The sequence below is a fragment of the Populus trichocarpa genome, chromosome 17 (assembly GCF_000002775.5).
Source record: "Populus trichocarpa isolate Nisqually-1 chromosome 17, P.trichocarpa_v4.1, whole genome shotgun sequence".
Classification (NCBI taxonomy): Eukaryota; Viridiplantae; Streptophyta; class Magnoliopsida; order Malpighiales; family Salicaceae; genus Populus; species Populus trichocarpa.
In genome coordinates this window covers 1,811,345-1,830,036 of record NC_037301.2, presented here as the reverse complement: position 1 = coordinate 1,830,036, position 18,692 = coordinate 1,811,345, and the positions used below count along the sequence as shown (strand labels likewise).

The following is an 18,692-nucleotide window of genomic DNA, read 5'->3' as shown; positions in this document are numbered from 1 at the left end:
TTATTATTTTACAAGAGCGGCCACCTGTTATCTATGATCAATTGTGCTTTAACATCCTTCAAATGCTTTCTTTAGCAATCAAAATCAGCTTAAGTAGTTAAATTTCCAACTCATAAATTAATCAGAGAAAACTATAGAATTACAAGTTCATAATTAATCAAAAGAAAAGAAAAGAAAAACATTTAATAACTAATCGTAATCGTAGTCCTTCCCCCACCATAAAAAAAATGGTGGAGGACCTGGAACCGGAGCCTGACCGCGATGAAGGACCTGCCTCGCGTTGGCTTAGCCATTTCTAAGACCTGATTGCAGCTTAAATCTGTTTTTTTAATTAAAATTTCAATATTTTTTTAATGTTTTTTTATTATTTTGATTTATTAATATCAAAATTAAATTAAAAAAATATTATTTTAATGTATTTTTAAATTTAAAAAATAATTTTTATCATATTTTTAGAAGAAAAGAAATATTATTTTATTCATGCTAATTTTATTTATTTTTCCTTGATGATGTCTAAATTTATATAATTACAGATTTTATATGGTTTTTTTTTTTTTGGCTTTAGGATTATAATTTTATTTCTATGTTAAGGTTGATTTTTCTAACCTATTTAAAAGATTCTAAATCTCTTAAAAATGTGAACTTATTAGAGTTTATTTCAAAAATAAAATTGCTGTTTAGAGTTTATTTCTAGCTTGCCCTTTTCAAAAATAGTAAGAGATATTTTTTGGTTTCGATTTTCTGGAAACATATTCTTGTAGTTATTTGAATATTAAGGTACCATTGCTTCTTCTATTTTGATATGAAATGTGTTGTGTGTGTGTAGATCAGATATCAAATACATAGCAACAATTGTTATTAATTTTAGATTTGATTGTTGCATCATATTTAAATTTTATTAAATAATTTTTATTTAAATTTGTGTTTATTCTGACTAGTTCACTTTTAATCTTTATATAAATAGTTGGTGTTAATGTTTTATTTTTATTTTTATTTTTATTAAATTATTGAATTTAAGACTTTTGAAAGAATATCTGAATTTTCTTTGCCAGTTTCAAGCTATAATCTTAAGTATTAACAACTGTATTTTTTATTCATGATATACATCATATCTAAAATTAAAAAAAAAATTAATTGGGAATTTAAATGAAAAGGTGTGAGATGTCAAATTCTCTTAAAAAAAAATATATTCTCAATCAACTGAATATTAAAAAACAAAATTAAAAAATAATTAATTAAAAAAAAATAAAAAAAACCTCGAGCCAATACGTGTTAACTTGCCAAATCATGGATCATGAGACAAATATAACCCAAAAAAAAAGTAAATCAAAACATATTATAAAGCTCAATTCTCAATCAATCCAACAATATTAAAGGATAAAATTGAAAGAGACAGAAAAAAAACCCGAGTCAACTCAGTTTGACATATCAAACCCTTGACTCAAATCATGAGATTGTGATAACCTCATAGAAAGAAAACCGAAATAAATTATAAAATTTAATTCTTAATTAACACAAATGGTAAAGGATGAAATTGAAAAAAATATTATAAAAAAAACAAAAAAAATCTGAGTCAACCAGATTAACCCACAAGACTTGTGACTTAAATCACGAAACTCGAATATCCTCATAAAAAATAAATTAAAATAAATTATAAAATTCAACCCCCAATAAATATAATATTAAACATTAAAACAAAAATTGAACAATCCTTTGTGAGAAAAAGGATAGTGATTTTCCTCCTCAATTAATTCTCGTTAATAATCTAATTAAATTCCCACTTTTGCGTAAACTAGGCATTCCTTAAATAGCTAGTTAATGATTTTGAAGGTGAGCGCGACTTAAGTTTTATAATCTTATAATTGTATAAACTAAGTATATATACAACTATAAAAATAATTAAAAATAAAAGGTGCAACTAAGACAAGTATTTTACATTAATTATTTATCTTTAACATAATTTTAAAATAAATTTATGTATTTTTAAAATAAAAAATACATAGAATTCTTAAAGCATGAACTGCCTTAAAGGAAGGTAATGGGAATTCAAAAAACTACCGATTGTCATCTTACAATTATTGTTTTCAACAAGTCACTTGAGTATATCTTCAATTCTAAGCTAAATTAGGTAAATGAATATGTTGTCTAAGTTTAATATCCATTTGAATTATATTATATAATCAAATAAATTGCTTCACCTCCCTTTTTTTTATTTAAGTTTTGAGTTTGAATATTTTTTTTAATAAAAAAAAAACGAGTTATGTTACTTTTAATGGCTTCTTATTTTAATAATGGGATTTCTTTCTTATTCATTTGGACCTAAGTTTTTTTTTAATAATATTTTTTTTAATTTTTTAAAATTTATTTGTAACATCAGTATATTAAAATGATTTAAAAACATTTTAAAAATAATTTTAATTTTTTAAAATAAAATTTCAAACACAAAAACAAACCGTAATAAATCATCTTTCAATCTTAATAAGGGGATTTGTTAGAAAAAATTGTCTTTGATATTCACTTCTCTCCATTAGACATTTTGGATGTGAGTTTCTTTTCAATAGTTTTTTAAAGAATTTCAGCATGTAATATAAGAATCAAGAGAAATTAAAGAAGATGAAAAAAATAATCTTTTAATAAAACTAAAACTATATCCTTGAGCACCTAGGAAATTAAACTAAAACAAAAGAAATCAAATTAAGACCAGGTAAAACCTTCACGAGTATAGCCCCAATTTAGAAGTCACCTTCAATTTTATCCATCACAAGTCCACTTCACCGTTTACTTTGTCTTCTCGTGTATGATTTCTTCCTTTTTTTTCTATTAATCTTTTAATAAAACTATATTTTAACTATTAATTATCCATTAATTTATTTAAGCAACAAAATGAACTCCAAGCAATATGTATGGGTAAATTACTATGAACTTTCCAAGTAAACTCACAAGACTTTCCTTCCTTGACTACAGAACCCTATCTCTCCTTTCTCTAAAACCAAGGACACAACTTGAGCTCAAACACACCAATACTTGATAAAGCTTCATATCTCCCTCTAATCAAACCAAACCATGGCTGGCCATGGAACCATTCAGAGGCCAAGCACCATGTCACCACCAACCACGCCGACCGATCCTGAGGACTCGACAGGAAAGAACCGTGACGATTTCGAGCGACCCGAGTTCAAGCTAGTGTGCCCCTTCAGCATCCCTTCAAGCCCAGAAGCAGCTTCTCTCAGAATTATAAGAAATTTAGGCCACTTTGCGTTGTATTACACACATTTTGTGTGGATTGTGCTCTTCATTGCCCTCATCCCAGAACGCAAGGTCTCTCTGATTTTTTTGGTCATCATGACATATGTGGCATCACTTTACCTGTTATTATTACGTGCCCTTCCTCCAAATTTTTATTTGCTGGATAAGATTATTGATAAGAGTATAGTGCTTGGCTTGATAGCTGTTGCAACTATGATAGAGCTCATAGTGACAAAAGCTGGCTTGCATCTTGTTATCACCTTAGCAGCCACAGTTCCTATTGTTTTGATTCATGCCGTTTTGTGGGTTAGAGAGGATTTCTGTGTTGAGGAGAGGACTGGTGGTGGTGGTGGTGGTGGTGGAGAATTGGTTCCTCTCGTTGATGATGAGTCAACGGCAATGGTGTGAGTGATGATCGTAATTTTCCTTTTATTTTATTTTTATTATTGCCATCAAGTGTTTTGTCTCGACACGGCTTATCGTTAGCCAAGTGTAATAAACGACATTAATAAAGCGGGGAAGATCCTTCTTGTGTGCCTAACTTTGAGAGTTATTGATATTTAGATATGTTTTTTAAAGTATTATTTTATTTAAAAATATATTAAAATAATTTTTTAAAATTTAATTTTTGATATTAGTATATTAAAATGATTTAGAATATTAATTGACTAATCATTTTGTGTTTCACTTGGAAATTAATACCCTAAATATTTAAAGTCCTCTATGATGTCTATCGAGTACCGACCATTGAATCCACATGGGATTGAAGAAAATAAAATACGGTCCAAATTAAAAATTTGGATTGATCTAGTTTTTAATTTGTTAACCTTTTAAAAAAATTTAAAAAAAAATAATTAAATAATATCATTTTAGTTTTTATTTTTAAATAGAGATTAATCCTCCCAACCCCGTGATATAAACTTTACTCCGAATCAATTACTATTTGAGTTTTAAAAATATAATTAATATAAGTGGAGTGAGATATTTATGATTTAAATTTTACTATTTAAGAGTCTTTAACAAGCATGGTTTTTAGATCCGGTCCGGTGGCCGGCCTAGTCCAAAGCTCAGGTTCTGGATTTTAACCGGGTCGTTCGGGTCAATTTTTTTATATATAAAAAAATTAAAACGACGTTGTTTTAGTAAAAAAAACAAAAGTTAACGGGTTGAATCGGGTTTTTGACCGGGTCTTGCTGGATCAACCGGGTCACACTGGGTTTTTCCTTTCTCTATTTTTTCTTCAACCCGGTCCGGTTCCAATCCCGGATCGGCTGGGTCTCAGGTCGACCCGCTAGATTGAGTTTCAAAACTATGCTAACAAGCCTCTGATACCCCTCGAGATATATATATATATATATATCAATCTTTAACCAATCACTTATTAATGCACTGTTGTATTTGCAAAAGATTTTTCTTCTTGCAAAGACTATTCTTTTTTTACTGTTATTATGATAACAACAGCTGCTAGCATGCCCATAGTACTAGTAAAAATCATATTGCAAGGGTTGTAAGGGATATTATATTTTATGTAGTTTTTTGCTTGAATTAAATTTCTAAGATAACTTGAGAAATAAATCCATGTGTTACCTAACCCAATGTCTAATCTTACTATAAATGCTTCTAGGTTTTCGGGGTTTTTTTAGAAAAAAGGAATTCAGCTCAAAAAAAAAATAAGCATGCCAATTATTAACACCATCTTAGAATTATTAATAGAAACTAAGCCTTATGGGGAAATTAACCACTATAGCATTTTTTTACTGTTTATCTTTATATAAATTATTGTGAATTGAAATAGTAATAATTTTAAAAAAATTTATTATAGTTTTTAAACTTTTTTTAAAACATAATTGAGTCTTTTAAAACCTAAATTAGCACTAATTACATGTCTTTTTGAAAGAAATTGTTGAATTGAAAGATAAAAGATTAAAGTGCAAAGGATATGTAAAATAAATATCTTAGAATTTGAATTGAAAAGTGTATTATAGTTCTTCATCTTTTTTAATTATTAGGTGACCGATCCTTTTAGTTTTTCAAAATTTAATTTTAGTACCAGACTTTATTTCTCTTATTTTCAATCTCTTTTGATTAAAAAAGAGAGAAAAGCTCACTAAATTTTAGTGTAGAAAGAGAAATTCATCATTGTTGATATATCCAACCATAAAAATAATTGATTTTTATGTTAATAGGTTTCGGAGAATTTGACCTAGGCATTTATTTTCTTCTCCTTGCCCAAGGAGGTAAATATGACTACAGGAATAATTTTGGTTTCGGGTTGATTTTGATATTTTGAACTATTTTTTGGGTTTTTTGTAATCATATATAGATTTATCAAGGTGTTTTGTAGGTTTTTTGGATCAAAAATGAGTTTTTAATAAAAATAAATAAATCAAACCTCCTATTTTTTGACGACCCTTTAAGAAATAATAAGAAGAAAAAAAAAATAAACTCAGGGTTTAAATGCCCAGTCCCATATGGCTAGGATCCTTTTTTTATTTTTCTATTTTATGTTTGGTTTAAAAAAATTGACTTGAGATCTTTTTTTTTTAATAAAATGTTAATTTTTATTGATTTTATTCTTCAATATTGAGTTAATTCAGAATTAAGTTTTTCAATTTATTTTTTTAAGATTATCACTGTGAGTTTCGAATGTCGGCTCAAGTTAATCCAAGTGGATTAAATGTTTTTTCATTTTAATATTAGATCAAAATATTGTTCAATTCATAATTAAATTTTTTATACAAAAAAACACGTTACTAATATCTAGATTTGTTTTTGCATTTTAATTTTTTTTCCCCTTGATCTATGAATTAGCGTGGACAAATGTAATAATAAAAGCTAAAGATTGAAAAAAATTACTCTTCAAATAAAGTTAAAAATCATATTTTATTAGGCAAATCATTAGTTTCACATGGATATAGATTTTGGATATCCAACCCTATCAGATTTGGAGTAACAATTCAAATACTCATTACTTAAATACACAGCAACTATTTAAAAAAAAAAACCTAAAACACATAATGTTTTCAATCCAAAAAATTAAATTAAAGCAGATATATAATGACACAAATATACATCATGTATTCATCGAGCATACATGGAATTCATGGAAATCTCTTACATCAAAGGCTCGCTATAGAGATGATCATGCTGATTGTAGCCTTTGGAGCTAGGAATCCAATTACAATTGAACTCTCTTTTTATATCTTAAATCTGATCTAATAATTTAAAATTTTAGATTGAATTAATTCTTTAATATAATATTTATTTTTTAAAAAATAAGCAGAAGATAGTATGAGCTTGTACAAGTTTCAAGTTCAAAGTGTTTTCATTTAAAAGAATGTGTTAGAGAATAATATAAATCATATCTTTAAATCTTACCTAACAGTTTAAATTTTTATATTGAATTGGTTTTATGACAAACTCAACTTTCAACCAATATGATGTAATATGTATTTAGTATTATGATATATAATATTTTTTAAAAATGTTTTTTAATTAAAATGTATTAAAAAATAACAAATTAGTAAGGAAAACATCAAAACTATATAAAAAAAAATACCCTGAAAAATATTAATTTAATATTTTTTAAAATAAAAAATAATTTAAAAAATAAACTGTAACTCGAAAACAACTTGTTCATGACATGTAAATTGTTCACAATTATGCTTTAAAAAGGAAGGAATAGTAGATTAGTAGGGAACCCAAGAAATCATTTACCACTTGTATCCTCGGGTTATCTCAAGCTAATAAATTTTATTAGTTATTTTATGTGTTTATTTAAAAAAAATATAAATAGTAGAAAAAAATTCTAAATAGAAATATTCTTATTATTTTTAATGAGTTATAAATTTTATTTTTATTTTTATTTTTATTTATATATATATATATATATATATATTTTTAAAATGAATTTAATGAGTAACTAATAAAATGTAATTAATCACTCTTTCAGCATCATCACCATGGCTGTTAAAATCGCGATTCAAGTCGTAAAATCGTACGTTTTTACGAGTTAATATAGACTTTACGTGCTAAATCGTTCATAAAAATCGGAAATGAGTAAAATCGGGTCAAAAACAGTTAAAATCGTTAAAATCGGGTGAAATCGCCTAAAATCGCGATTTCACCACCGATTGAACGAGTTTGCCCGCAGGAGAACAAAATTCAGTGTAGTTGCCACGTGTCACCCGCCTATTGGCTTGAACATATCGAAGGCAAAGTAACTGTGAGTCTGTGACTCACCGAATCAGTCTTCTCTCTTCAGTCTTCTCTTCAGTGACATTCACAATTCAGACATTCAGTAATTCACGAAATCCCTAAATTGAAAATCAAAAATTTAACAACCAACAGTCTTCTCTCTTCAGTCTTCTCTTCACCGAATCAGTCTTCTCTCTTCAGTCTTCTCTTAATCTCTTGCAGTCTTCCTCTCAGCCAACAATCAACCACCGTCACAGCCCTCGCTCGTCCCTCATCTGCATTATTTCCATCATCGCCGACGTTCTTTCCACCGGCCACTGTGAGAATCACAGTCCACACAACAACAACGGTCAACGACGTCTCTCCAATCTTCACGAGGTAAGTTACACTGTCCGTTTATCTTGTTTCTCTAATCTTCAAGTGGGTTTTTTTTTCGTCCCTGTCCGTCTATTAATCTCATCACTGATGTTAATGTTAGTTTGATTGAATTCACATGCTCCAACTTTGACTGCAAACATTCACTGTGAGTCTTGTTGCTTAGTCCGTTACTCTGTTTCTCTTCTCAGCGTCGGTGCTCACTGCTCAGAACAAAGGTAAGCTTCTTAGTTTCTTACCATTCCGTTTCTTTACAGTTTAATGATGTCTAATCTGTTATTGAGACATGTTAATATTCAAGTGTCCATCAATTTGAGAGTATGCCTGCGAATTTTGGATTGAAATATAACCGGTGACAGTGTGTGTGTGTGTGACAGTATGTGTGTGTGACAGTGTCTAAATGGAGAGACTCTGTTTTTTCTTACCTTGAATTTGGAATTTAGAGTGATGATTGATGATGTTGTTGTTGAGTTGTGATAATGGATTCATTGTAATTTATTTTAGAGTGCTGCTGCTGCTGAGTTGTGAATGAGTTGTGAATTGTGATGAATGGATTTATTATAATTTAGAATGATGCTGCTGCTGCTGAGTTGTGATGCATGGATTTATTGTCATTTTACCGTGATTTGGGTTGTAACTTGTGATGAATGGATTTGGGTTGTAAATTGTAATTTAGAGTGCTGATTGACTATTTTTATGCTGCCTTTGCTGAGTAGTAAAGGGTTGTAACTTGTAAGTTTGTAACCTGTAATGGATAATAATATAGAAGATGGGTTGTAGTGTGTATTAAAATCAAGTTTGTAACCTGTTATAAAATGTTTGGATTGATTACAGGGCTGATTTGAATTGATTCTTGAATTGTTGAACTTATGGCATCTAGAAAAAATGCTTCTGGTAATAGGCTTGATGTTGGATGGCAGCATGGGATAGATGTTGATAAAAATTCTAGAAAAGTATTGTGCAAGTATTGTCAAAAAATTATTAGTAGAGGTATATTTCGTTTCAAACAACATTTGGCTTGCACTCGTAAGGATGTTGAGTCATGTCAGCAAGTGCCAGAAAATGTTAAGCAGATGATTTTAGGTGTTTTGGTGAAAAATCTAGAGGCAACTGAAAAGAAAAGAAAGGCCCTTCAATATAGTGGAAATGATGTTGATGATGATGAAATAAAAGAAATTAGCTCCAAGGACAAAGGAAAGAGAGTAGCTAGTGGGAGTGGAAGTACACAAACAACTCTAAATCAATTGCTAAAAAAGGATATTAGAGAAGAAGCATGTCGACAAATTGCTAGGTTTTTCTACACTAGTGCAATTCCATTTAATTGTGTAAAAAACCCTGAGTTTATTAAAGCACTTGAAATGGTTGCAAAGCATGGGCCAGGTTTCAAGCCTCCATCCTACTATGATATTAGAGAGAAGTATTTGAAGCAAGAAGTGGATCAAACAATGAAATTGCTTGAGGAGTACAAGCTAGAATGGAAAAAAACAGGTTGTTCAATAATGTCTGATGGATGGACAGATAAAAAAAGACGTTGTATTTGTAACTTTTTGGTTAATAGTCCTAAAGGGACAGTTTTTTTGTCATCGGTGGATACTTCTAATATGTCCAAGACTGCTGATAAGGTATTTGAGATGTTAGATGCCATTGTGGAGAGGATTGGGGAGGAAAATGTTGTCCAAGTAGTCACCGATAATGCTGCAAATTATAAGGCAGCGGGACAAATATTAATGAAAAAAAGAAAGAGTTTGTTTTGGACACCATGTGCTGCCCATTGTATTGACTTGATATTAGAAGATTTTGAGAAGAAGTTAGAGGTTCATCAAGTAACTATTGCAAAAGGGGAGGAGAATCACCTCATATATTTATTCAAGAACCATTCTTATTTCTATGCTAAGGCACTTTACGAAAGGAAGGGATTTGATTAGGCCTGCTGCCACTCGATTTGCTACTGCATATTTGACTCTAGGATGTTTAAATGATCATAAAATACAGCTGATGACTATGTTTACTTCCAACCAGTGGAATTCATGTAGGTTTGCAAGAATAGAAGAAGGGAAACGAATTCAAAATTGTGTTTTGGACAGCAGATTTTGGTATGATGTTACTATATGTATTAAGGCAGCGTTTCCTCTAATTAAAGTTCTTCGATTAGTTGATTCTGATGAGAAACCAGCTATGGGTTTTATATATAAAGCAATGGATGAAGCAAAAGAGAAGATACAAGTGAATTTTGGTTCTGTGAAAAAAAGGTATATATCTTGCTAATTTATATTTCAAATGTTGTCATCTATTAATATGAATGTTTTTCAATTGAGATATTCCTATATTGTAATGACATTTTTATTGTTTTTTTTTATATAGTTATATACCTGTATGGAATATTGTTGATGCAAGATGGGAACTTCAACTCCATAGACCTTTACATGCAGCAGCTTATTATTTGAATCCTCATTATCATTATAATCCTAATTTTAAGGTTAATGCCAACATTAAAATTGGATTATATCAATGCTTAGAAAGGATGGTGCCTAATGCAAATGAAAGGTGCAAAATTGACTTACAACTTGAATCATTCAAGGATGCAAAAGGGTTGTTTGGCATTGACGCTGCCAAGACAGCAAGAGATAAAAAAACTCCAGCTCAATGGTGGGATTCTTATGGGGATGAATGTCCAGAATTACAAAGGTTTGCAATCCGAGTTCTAAGCTTGACTTGTACTTTATCTGGATGTGAGCGTAATTGGAGTGCATTTGAAATGGTGAGTTTTTTTTGTTTTTTATTTTAAATATTGAAATATTTGATAAAAATCTTATAAATTTGAATTGTTTATTTAGGTTCATACAAAACGAAGAAATCGTTTGCACCAGAAAAAAATGAATGACTTGGTATTTGTAATGTGCAATCTGAAATTGAATGATAACCAAGTCAAAAGGCAAGCTGATGATTTTGGTATGGAAGATGATCTTTCATCTGATGATGATTGGATAACTAAGGGAGAAAAACATCCAAACTTTGATTTTCTTGGTACTATTACCAGTGCAACACGAAGACAAAATGGTAATGAGGATGAAAGTGATGAAGAAGAAATTCCTAATAATGTTGAAATGGAGAGTCATGATATTGAAGATGATTTGGATATTCAAATTGATGATATTGGTGTTGGTACTAGTAGTAGCACTAATGTTCATAATATTGGTGTTGATACTAGTAGTGATACTAATAATCCTCTTGATGCTAATGATATTGATGAATGCTTGAGGAATAATGAGGAAGATGAAGGGAATGAAGCTGATTTTAGTTTACATGACACACCAGCAAATTGTTTATTTTAAGTTTGTTAATTATTTGTTAATGAAAAGTTATTTTAAATTATGTATCAGGATGACTTTTATTTGAACCATGTATTTTAAGATGTTTGAACTATGTATGAATTTTTATTTGAAACATTATTTTTAAGGTGCTTGAACTATGTATGAATTTTTATTTGAAGCATGAATTTTTTTTTAATGTATTTTAAAATTCCTTACGATTTTTTTACGATTTTACGATCCGTTTTTACGATCCGAGTTTGCGTGCGGCTTTCCGTGCCGTGTTAAAATCATGATTTTAACAACCTTGATCATTACTTCTAATTCATATCTTTTGAGAAGTAGATTTATTTTTGAACAAAATATTAGGAGCAATTGTTTTTTGTTTTTTGTTTTTTAAAGTATTTTTTTGTCTGTAAATATATTAAAATAATATTTTTTTTATTTTAAAAAATTATTTTTAATATTAACATATTAAAAAAATCAAAAACATAAAAAAATAAAAAAAATAAAAAATCAAATTTTAGTTTGAACGCGTTCACAAATAGCTCCTAATCACAACTTGTGCTTTTGTCGTATGTCGTTCAAACAAACTACACGTCATTTGTCCTTAAATGCCACCTTGGGGCCATAGGGGACAAACATCAATGAGGTGAGCCATGTATCCTTGCTGTTCAAAAGGGTGTACCATATATAAGCTTTCAAAACCATGACATCTGTGCAAAAGACAGAAACACCCAGAAAGACAGAAAACTAGAAAGCTCAAGCAACTTCTCAATCAATTTGAAGCAAAAAGGTGACGAATTTATCTCTAAAAAATTTCTTTTTTCCTCTTACTTTTTGGTGTAAAAAATCTGAACTTTCTTCTCTATTATTGTTCTTGCAATAGGAATTTCAGAACTTTAGTACCATTACTGGGATTTGCGTGTAGAATTTACTTGTACTTTATGAGGAATTAAGTGTGAGAAAAGGGTTGGTGTTTGATTATATAGAAAACCCCGATTTTTATTCATGTTGGATTGGTTAGATGTGTAAAGTTTAGGTTTTTTGGTGTTATTTTCATTTGGGGTTATTCAAATTTGTTAGATTGGAAAAGGGTTTGTGTTGTCTTATAAAGATTTGATCTCTGAGGAGAACCCACTTTTGCTGGAGCTTTGGTGGATGTTTTGGTTGTGGAAAAGCTCTATCTGGTGTTGCGTTGTTGAGTAACTTGTGGTTTTAAAGAGAGGAAGTGAACAAGGGCTTTGTTATAGATGGGGAGGCCATTGTTTTATGAGATTGTGGAAAAACCAGCTACAAGTTGTATAATTGGAATATGTAGTGCTATATGGTTTTATATACAGAAGAAAAATATCGGGTACTCTCATGTGGGATTGAGTTATGAAAATGCAGTTGAAGGGCACCATTGGAGGATAATTACCTCTGCCTTTTCACATATTAGTGTTATTCATCTTGTTTTCAATATGAGCGCACTTTGGAGTCTAGGGGTTGTAGAACAGTTGGGGCACATTGGCCTTGGAATGGCTTATTATCTTCACTACACACTTGTGTTGGTCGTATTGTCTGGGGCACTAGTACTGGGGATGTACCATATATTGATACAAAGATTCAAGCTAGAGTATTTTCGGAGAGTGACAGCTGTTGGGTACTCTTGTGTTGTATTTGGGTGGATGACAATTCTTTCTGTGAAGCAACCATCCTCGAAGTTGGATCTTTTTGGATTCCTTTCACTTCCTATCAGTTTTGCGCCTTTTGAGTCATTGATTTTTACATCAATTATTGTTCCACAAGCGAGTTTTCTTGGCCATTTATCAGGAATTGTTGTTGGATATGCTATAGCATGGGGTTTGATACATGGGATGAACAATTTCTGGGCAATATCAATGCTTGGATGGATTGTGCTTTTTTCTGTGGTCAGTTTGAAGCGGTCAGGTGCTTATGATTTTGATTTTATTGAGATTGAATCTGTTATGGATCCTTCCTTGCCTTCTGTGCGGTTTCCTGGAACTGGTAGAGCATTGCAGATGAGTGCACTACCAGTTGAAGGTGTTGAAATCGTTTAACTTCTGTTAAAGATGTTATCCCCATTTGTTAACTAGGGGCTTTACTTTCTGAAGAGTCAAATCTCGATACTATTTAAGTATGCTCTGTCAAGCTGGACTTTTACACTGGGATTTGTCGCATCTTCCCGGCCATCAAAGCTCAAGCTGGCACCCATTTCTGCTGTAGACTTGCAGATTTACAGTTGCAGCTTTCGCATTCAGTCATTTATTAGAATGGTAAATGCTTCTTGCTGTAGACCAATGTGGTTTGAGATTATCGGCCATTGTTTTGCCCTCTAGTTCCTTGTTTGTTGTACTGCAGCTTTTCTTCCTTTTGAAATTCTTTGGTCTTCTGATCTCGTGATTTTCTTTTTTGTTAGGCACAATATTATTCAAGAAATGATGAAAAGTAACTTGTTCACAGATCCGTTGTAATGCAATGAAGATATTACTGCTCTATGTAACTATAAAGCTTAAAAACTGAACATGCTTTTTTGTATTCAATCTTTTGTGCTTCAGTTGTTGCTCAACTCTCTACTTCTATTTTGCACTCTTACCATTGTTTGACTGTGATGCACAAGTTTTATTTTCTTTTCTTTTGGATGAATGCTATGCTTATAGTTATTTATTGCATAAATCAATGGTTAGGGCATCTATGCACACAATGGTTGTTTGGACGATGTTTCCTGTTTCATTCTTTCACGGATCACTATCAATCATCATATGCAAAGTCGCATCCAATTTAGACTCGGGGAGGCACTGTTTCCTACTTGGCTATGGCAAAAAAAATTGCTGGGAATGAGACTTTCCTTCGATTTCTCAGTCTCAGATTGATGAATTCTTGGATTATTCATTTACGAAGCACTCGGGTTTTGGCAACAAAAAAAGGGGGGAGGGGGAGGGGTGGGGGCGTGTTCTGATCTGGTAAACAAAACACTTGCTGAATGTAGTGATGGCAGTTATTCCACTCGTTTATTTTGGATAGACTCGACTTCAATGCTATCAATGCCATTGTTTGAGGGTCTCCTGCGGGTTCTCATGGATTCTTTTTGCATGGAGATCACTTTGCTCGGTTGCCCTAGCCTTGAATTTTCATTGTTGAATGGTCCTTATCATTTAGCTTTTAAGTATTTCCTGATGGAACAATTAGTTCGGCTGATTTTTGTTGCCTGCTGGATTATGCACTGCTTAGGTTAAAAGAATCCAAAATACCATAAATTTAATAAGCTGTTTCAGATCTTTTGGACCGAGCTTACCTAACCTCAAAGCTCTAGAATGGCAGCATACTTCATCATCTTTGAGTGCCATCTATAGTGGCTAAAACTGCTTTGATTGCGTTGTCTGAGCCCCACTAGACACACAAGTGATAACAATCAACATAATTCAATCCTAAAATTATATTAAGCCAGAAAGAAGGTAACGTGTGGAGTCCAACGGGCAACAGTAGACAGAATACATCAATGAGATATGTTTCATCCCTACCAAATGTGACGCTGACAGTAGTTCCTGCAGATGGCCATTGATAGCCGAAAAGAATTGACACAAAGTTGCAAGTTTTGCCGTATTACCATGAAGTTTACAGCCAACTACACAGGAAAGGGACTTAATAAGCTCAACGAAAAGGCAATCCATAATAAGATGCAAGAGGTCTAGATCAAGAAACAGCAAGGTACCAACCACTAGGACTACAGCCTGCGGCAGTGGAAGAGCTTGAAGCTAATCGAGGCACAATTCCAACTTGCTAAGGAAGGCTACACTGTCCTGCCTCGATCATCTCCTCATAACCCCAAGTTAATAGCAGAAATGAAATTGGCAAATTCAACTCAGCTTTTTGTGGAAATAATACTTTTGAATTACAAATGTATCAGAATAAGCTATCAACAATTTTAATACTTGCCAATAAATAACGACTCATTGACTGCTCGCCCATATAGTATATTCAAAACTACAACAAATCAAAAGAATAAAATGGCACGACTAGGACTAGCAACCAAGCAGTTGAATGCAGTGGACATTGGATACTTGTTACCACTTAAATCATTCTGTGACTTCTAGATTAAGCTACTCCAACAACCACATATACACTGTCCACCAGGAGTATCTGATTCATCTGCAAATATTATAGTTCATCAAAGGATAACAGTTAGCTCAATGCTCGACCACAGTGATTGGTTAAAAGAAAAATGGATGCCAATTAATAATTTTAGAACCAGCAAGGCAATAACTTTGATAAGAATAGATTATGCACCATGACAAATGTATCACATGCATGAAATGAAATCTCTGGAACAATTCTTAAAAGAAATTTGATAATAAACAAGAGCCTTCAAAAATCTGTCACATAAAGTTTCTGCACTTCACTTTTATAGAGAATATCTTCGAGCTTTAATCAATCTTTAACTAATTGCACAAGAGGCGCAGGATAAGTTGGATGCAGTTATTGAGACATGGTACGTGTGGGAATACAGCCAACTTCTGGAGTAACCGGATTTTGTAAATTAGGGAAATGGTTTTGGGAACGGACACTGATGACGGACTTTCATCAGGAGGAAAATTTTCCAAAGCAAGGACTGTGAAGTAAGATTGAGAATGTGGTGATTGATAATACTTGCATACTCGACCAAGACAGAAATTGACAGGAAAGCAATAATTAACATAAGGAAGAACAGCCCTAGTACTGGTATTAGAAAGGGAAAGGCGGGCATGAGAACAGATTTGGAGATTAAGGCATTGAATGGTTTTGCATGTTATACAAGTATTATAAGTTAACAACCTCCAGATGATGGAAACAAATCATAGATTGCGTGCATCCTAGGTTTAAATATCATCAATCAGCACATATCAATATGACATACAAACGAAGAAGTTGCATGCAAAGAGTTTAATTACGCATGCCAGATCCCTGTCCATCTGATTTCTGAAAAGGCAGATTTTGTATGGATAAAGCCACCATGACATTATAATAGTCTTCTTGTGATGCAAACCAAAGATATTATTGAAATCTTGAGATCTTTTTTGTGAGCTCACTTTTACATGGCCCAAAACAGACCAAAATTTAAACCTTCACTCATTCAAATGTAAGAATATGAAGGTAATTGCAATTCACAACTCTTACCATTTCTTTGTGTCTTCACTTCCCTCTTTGAGCTCAGAAGTTTCATTACCATGGGTTGTGCCAGAGGCAGAACTATTTTCTTGAGCCCCTGGCACGGGATGAAGGAGTTGAGAAAACCCCTGTCCAATTGACTTCCATAAGCGAGTCGGCAATGAGGACTGCAAATTATCAGTACTTCCATATGACAGTTCATATAAGGAAGCACAAGCAGGGTTTAGATCAGAAAATCTGACGGCACCTAAAAGTCGTTCTGGAAGCTCTGACTCACTTTGAGCCTCGATGAGAAAAGCCAGGTCAACAGTCAACATTGAGATGTAACCAAACGCCAAATGAACTATTGCACTTGCAACCATTGAAGATCCGATATCCACATCCACTTCGAAGAAATTCTCTGCAACACAGTACTTGGAAGAAAGGGCACGCCCAATTATGCACACAGCCTGCTCTCCGACTGCCTTTCTTACTATCCAGGGGCCTTTGACAATGTTGGCAATCAGTTTAAGCCTTGAATTTCTAAACCCATCATCACCATTCAAGAACTGATCAACTAAAGATCCCTCAGGAAATGGCTCTGTGGCTACAAAATATGCCACAGCACTATAGTTGTCCTTACCTGGGAGTTGTAGATTAAATGCCCAAACAAAAGGCTTATCACCATCTGGAAACTCTTCATCAATAACCTTCCTCACACGGTTTTTTTGATTCTTCAAAACCTCTGCAATCTTATTAGACCCTTTAATCCAGTCAAATCCAAGAGGCTTAAAAAGATATTCTCCACCAGGGATTTTAGTCTTAGTTGTCAAATACTCTGGACCTCTTACCATGAAATAGTCTCCAGGTGGAGATGCCCAGCCATTTGAACAATTATCTGGATCAAGTAGTGGAACAGCCCCCTCTGATTTTACTCTCTCTAACCATTGATGCTCCCCATCACCGAGGCTGGCCATATGACTCTGTTTGGACCAAACATATCAATTAACCAAACGTGACAAAACAAAACCAATAATGGGAAAGATCAGACATGTGCAATCTGTGGCACAGTTCTATACATGCTCCTGCCAACTCTATGAAGATAAAAAGCACCCTCACGTCATAAAACAAAACATGCATTGAAATGACTAAACATTACTCTCTCAAACCCATCATAACATTAACCAGATAAAGAGATTGCTATTTTCAGAGTCGAGAATCTCCATTAATCACTGCAAAATTTTCTTTAAAGGGTTGTTCTATGAGCTTTAATTGACCTGACTAAAAATCTTATCATCAAGAACTAATAATTCATCGTATACATCAACACGTATAAGTGATACGCTTTGGTGCATATAGTTATATGAACACAGTTTTCATGGAAAAATGTTTCCAAGTCTACCTCGCTTTCATGAAAACAACTTCACATGAACCAAACACACAACAACATGTTTAAAACCAGCAAAGAAACCCCACCAAACCAAAATCCACAGCATTTGCCAAGAAAGTAAACTACACTACACCAATTCCAACTAAAACCGCAAAAAAAATCAACAAATTATCAAAATCAAAACCAAAGGAACCACCTTTAAACAAAAAAAAAACCCACACAAATAAACATGCTATCATCTACACAAGTGCAAATTTAGCAAGAAACCCACAAAGGGTAGCTACAAAATCCTACCAGATTTGCAACCAAAAACATAAATCACTCAATAACTAAAATCCCCACAAGCCAAAAAAAAAACAGAAACACCAAAGAAATTAAGCTAAAAAACAATTAAAACCACAAAGTTCTAACCTTTTTGTGGAGAAGACAAAGGGTCACTCAAAGAATCAAGATTTCTGAAAAAACCCCAAATTAGAAACAGATACATAAAGGGTTTTGTCTGCTTGATTTGTCTTTACAAGGAAGCTTCAAAGACAGCCTTCAATAAAGGTTAAAAGTTGTTTGCTTTTCGTTTGTATGGATTTTGATATTCCTTACGAAGAAAACTTGCTCCGTTTGTTATTTACTGAAAACTGGCTAAAGCAGTTAGTCTTTGAAGTGAGAGATGATTATGACATGGAAGAGATACCGGATAAACCGGTACCAAGTAAATTTCTGACAGATTTAATGCTGTTGACCAATCAGAAAAGCTCCACGTCTCTCGGGCTACTTTGATTATCTCAAGTAAATTGTTTCGAACTTTAAAATCCTGTAAATGCTTGGAAGAAAAAGTTTAGTTTTTTTATTTGCAACCGAATGACAACAATTTTTTTTCTCAATTTTAACTTTAAGAATCTACATTGGGTTGACAATTAAAATTGGAACCGAAGTTTGCAATCGAAATAACAAGAAATAATTGGAGGAAATCCTATTTATTTTTAAAAAAAAAATTTATTTTTTAATATTATATTTATTATTAATTAAATTTTATAATTTATTTTAGTTTATTT

At 32.2% G+C, this 18,692-nt stretch overlaps 3 protein-coding genes across 4 annotated transcripts; 2 read left to right on the top strand and 1 right to left on the bottom strand.

Moving 5' to 3' along the window:
* The first annotated feature begins 3,063 nt into the window (after positions 1-3,063).
* LOC18106897 (uncharacterized) lies at positions 3,064-12,335 on the top strand. Its single transcript, XM_052448698.1, is given in 10 exon segments — positions 3,064-3,650; positions 7,666-7,821; positions 8,010-8,036; positions 8,804-8,959; positions 9,146-9,650; positions 9,652-10,067; positions 10,180-10,485; positions 10,537-10,576; positions 10,653-11,000; positions 12,213-12,335. Coding segments are annotated over 10 exon segments (2,664 nt in total).
* LOC18106896 (RHOMBOID-like protein 13) lies at positions 11,766-13,698 on the top strand. Of its 2 annotated transcripts, XR_008057824.1 has the most exons (3): positions 11,766-11,922; positions 12,016-13,405; positions 13,549-13,698. XR_008057824.1 is itself a non-coding variant. In XM_024589009.2 (2 exons), exon 2 carries the CDS (start codon positions 12,380-12,382, stop codon positions 13,187-13,189), a length of 810 nt encoding a protein of 269 aa, XP_024444777.1. In that variant the 5' UTR covers positions 11,766-11,922; positions 12,016-12,379; the 3' UTR covers positions 13,190-13,698. The 2 variants fall into 2 exon arrangements, 1 of the variants encoding a protein (XP_024444777.1); XM_024589009.2 differs by having other exon boundaries at positions 12,016-13,698.
* Positions 13,699-14,977: 1,279 nt separating this feature from the next.
* On the bottom strand, positions 14,978-18,283 carry LOC18106895 (protein ENHANCED DISEASE RESISTANCE 2-like). Its single transcript, XM_006372786.3, has 3 exons — positions 18,055-18,283; positions 16,284-17,236; positions 14,978-15,278 (listed from the first exon to the last, which is right to left on the bottom strand). Coding segments are annotated over exons 2-3 (948 nt in total). The 5' UTR covers positions 17,231-17,236; positions 18,055-18,283; the 3' UTR covers positions 14,978-15,277.
* Positions 18,284-18,692: the final 409 nt, after the last annotated feature.

Coding starts and splice junctions, on each gene's coding strand:
- LOC18106896 (XM_024589009.2), top strand. CDS start 12,380: ATGGGGAGGCCATTGTTTTATGAGATTGTGGAAAAACCAGCTACAAGT.
- LOC18106895 (XM_006372786.3), bottom strand. CDS start 17,230: ATGGCCAGCCTCGGTGATGGGGAGCATCAATGGTTAGAGAGAGTAAAA.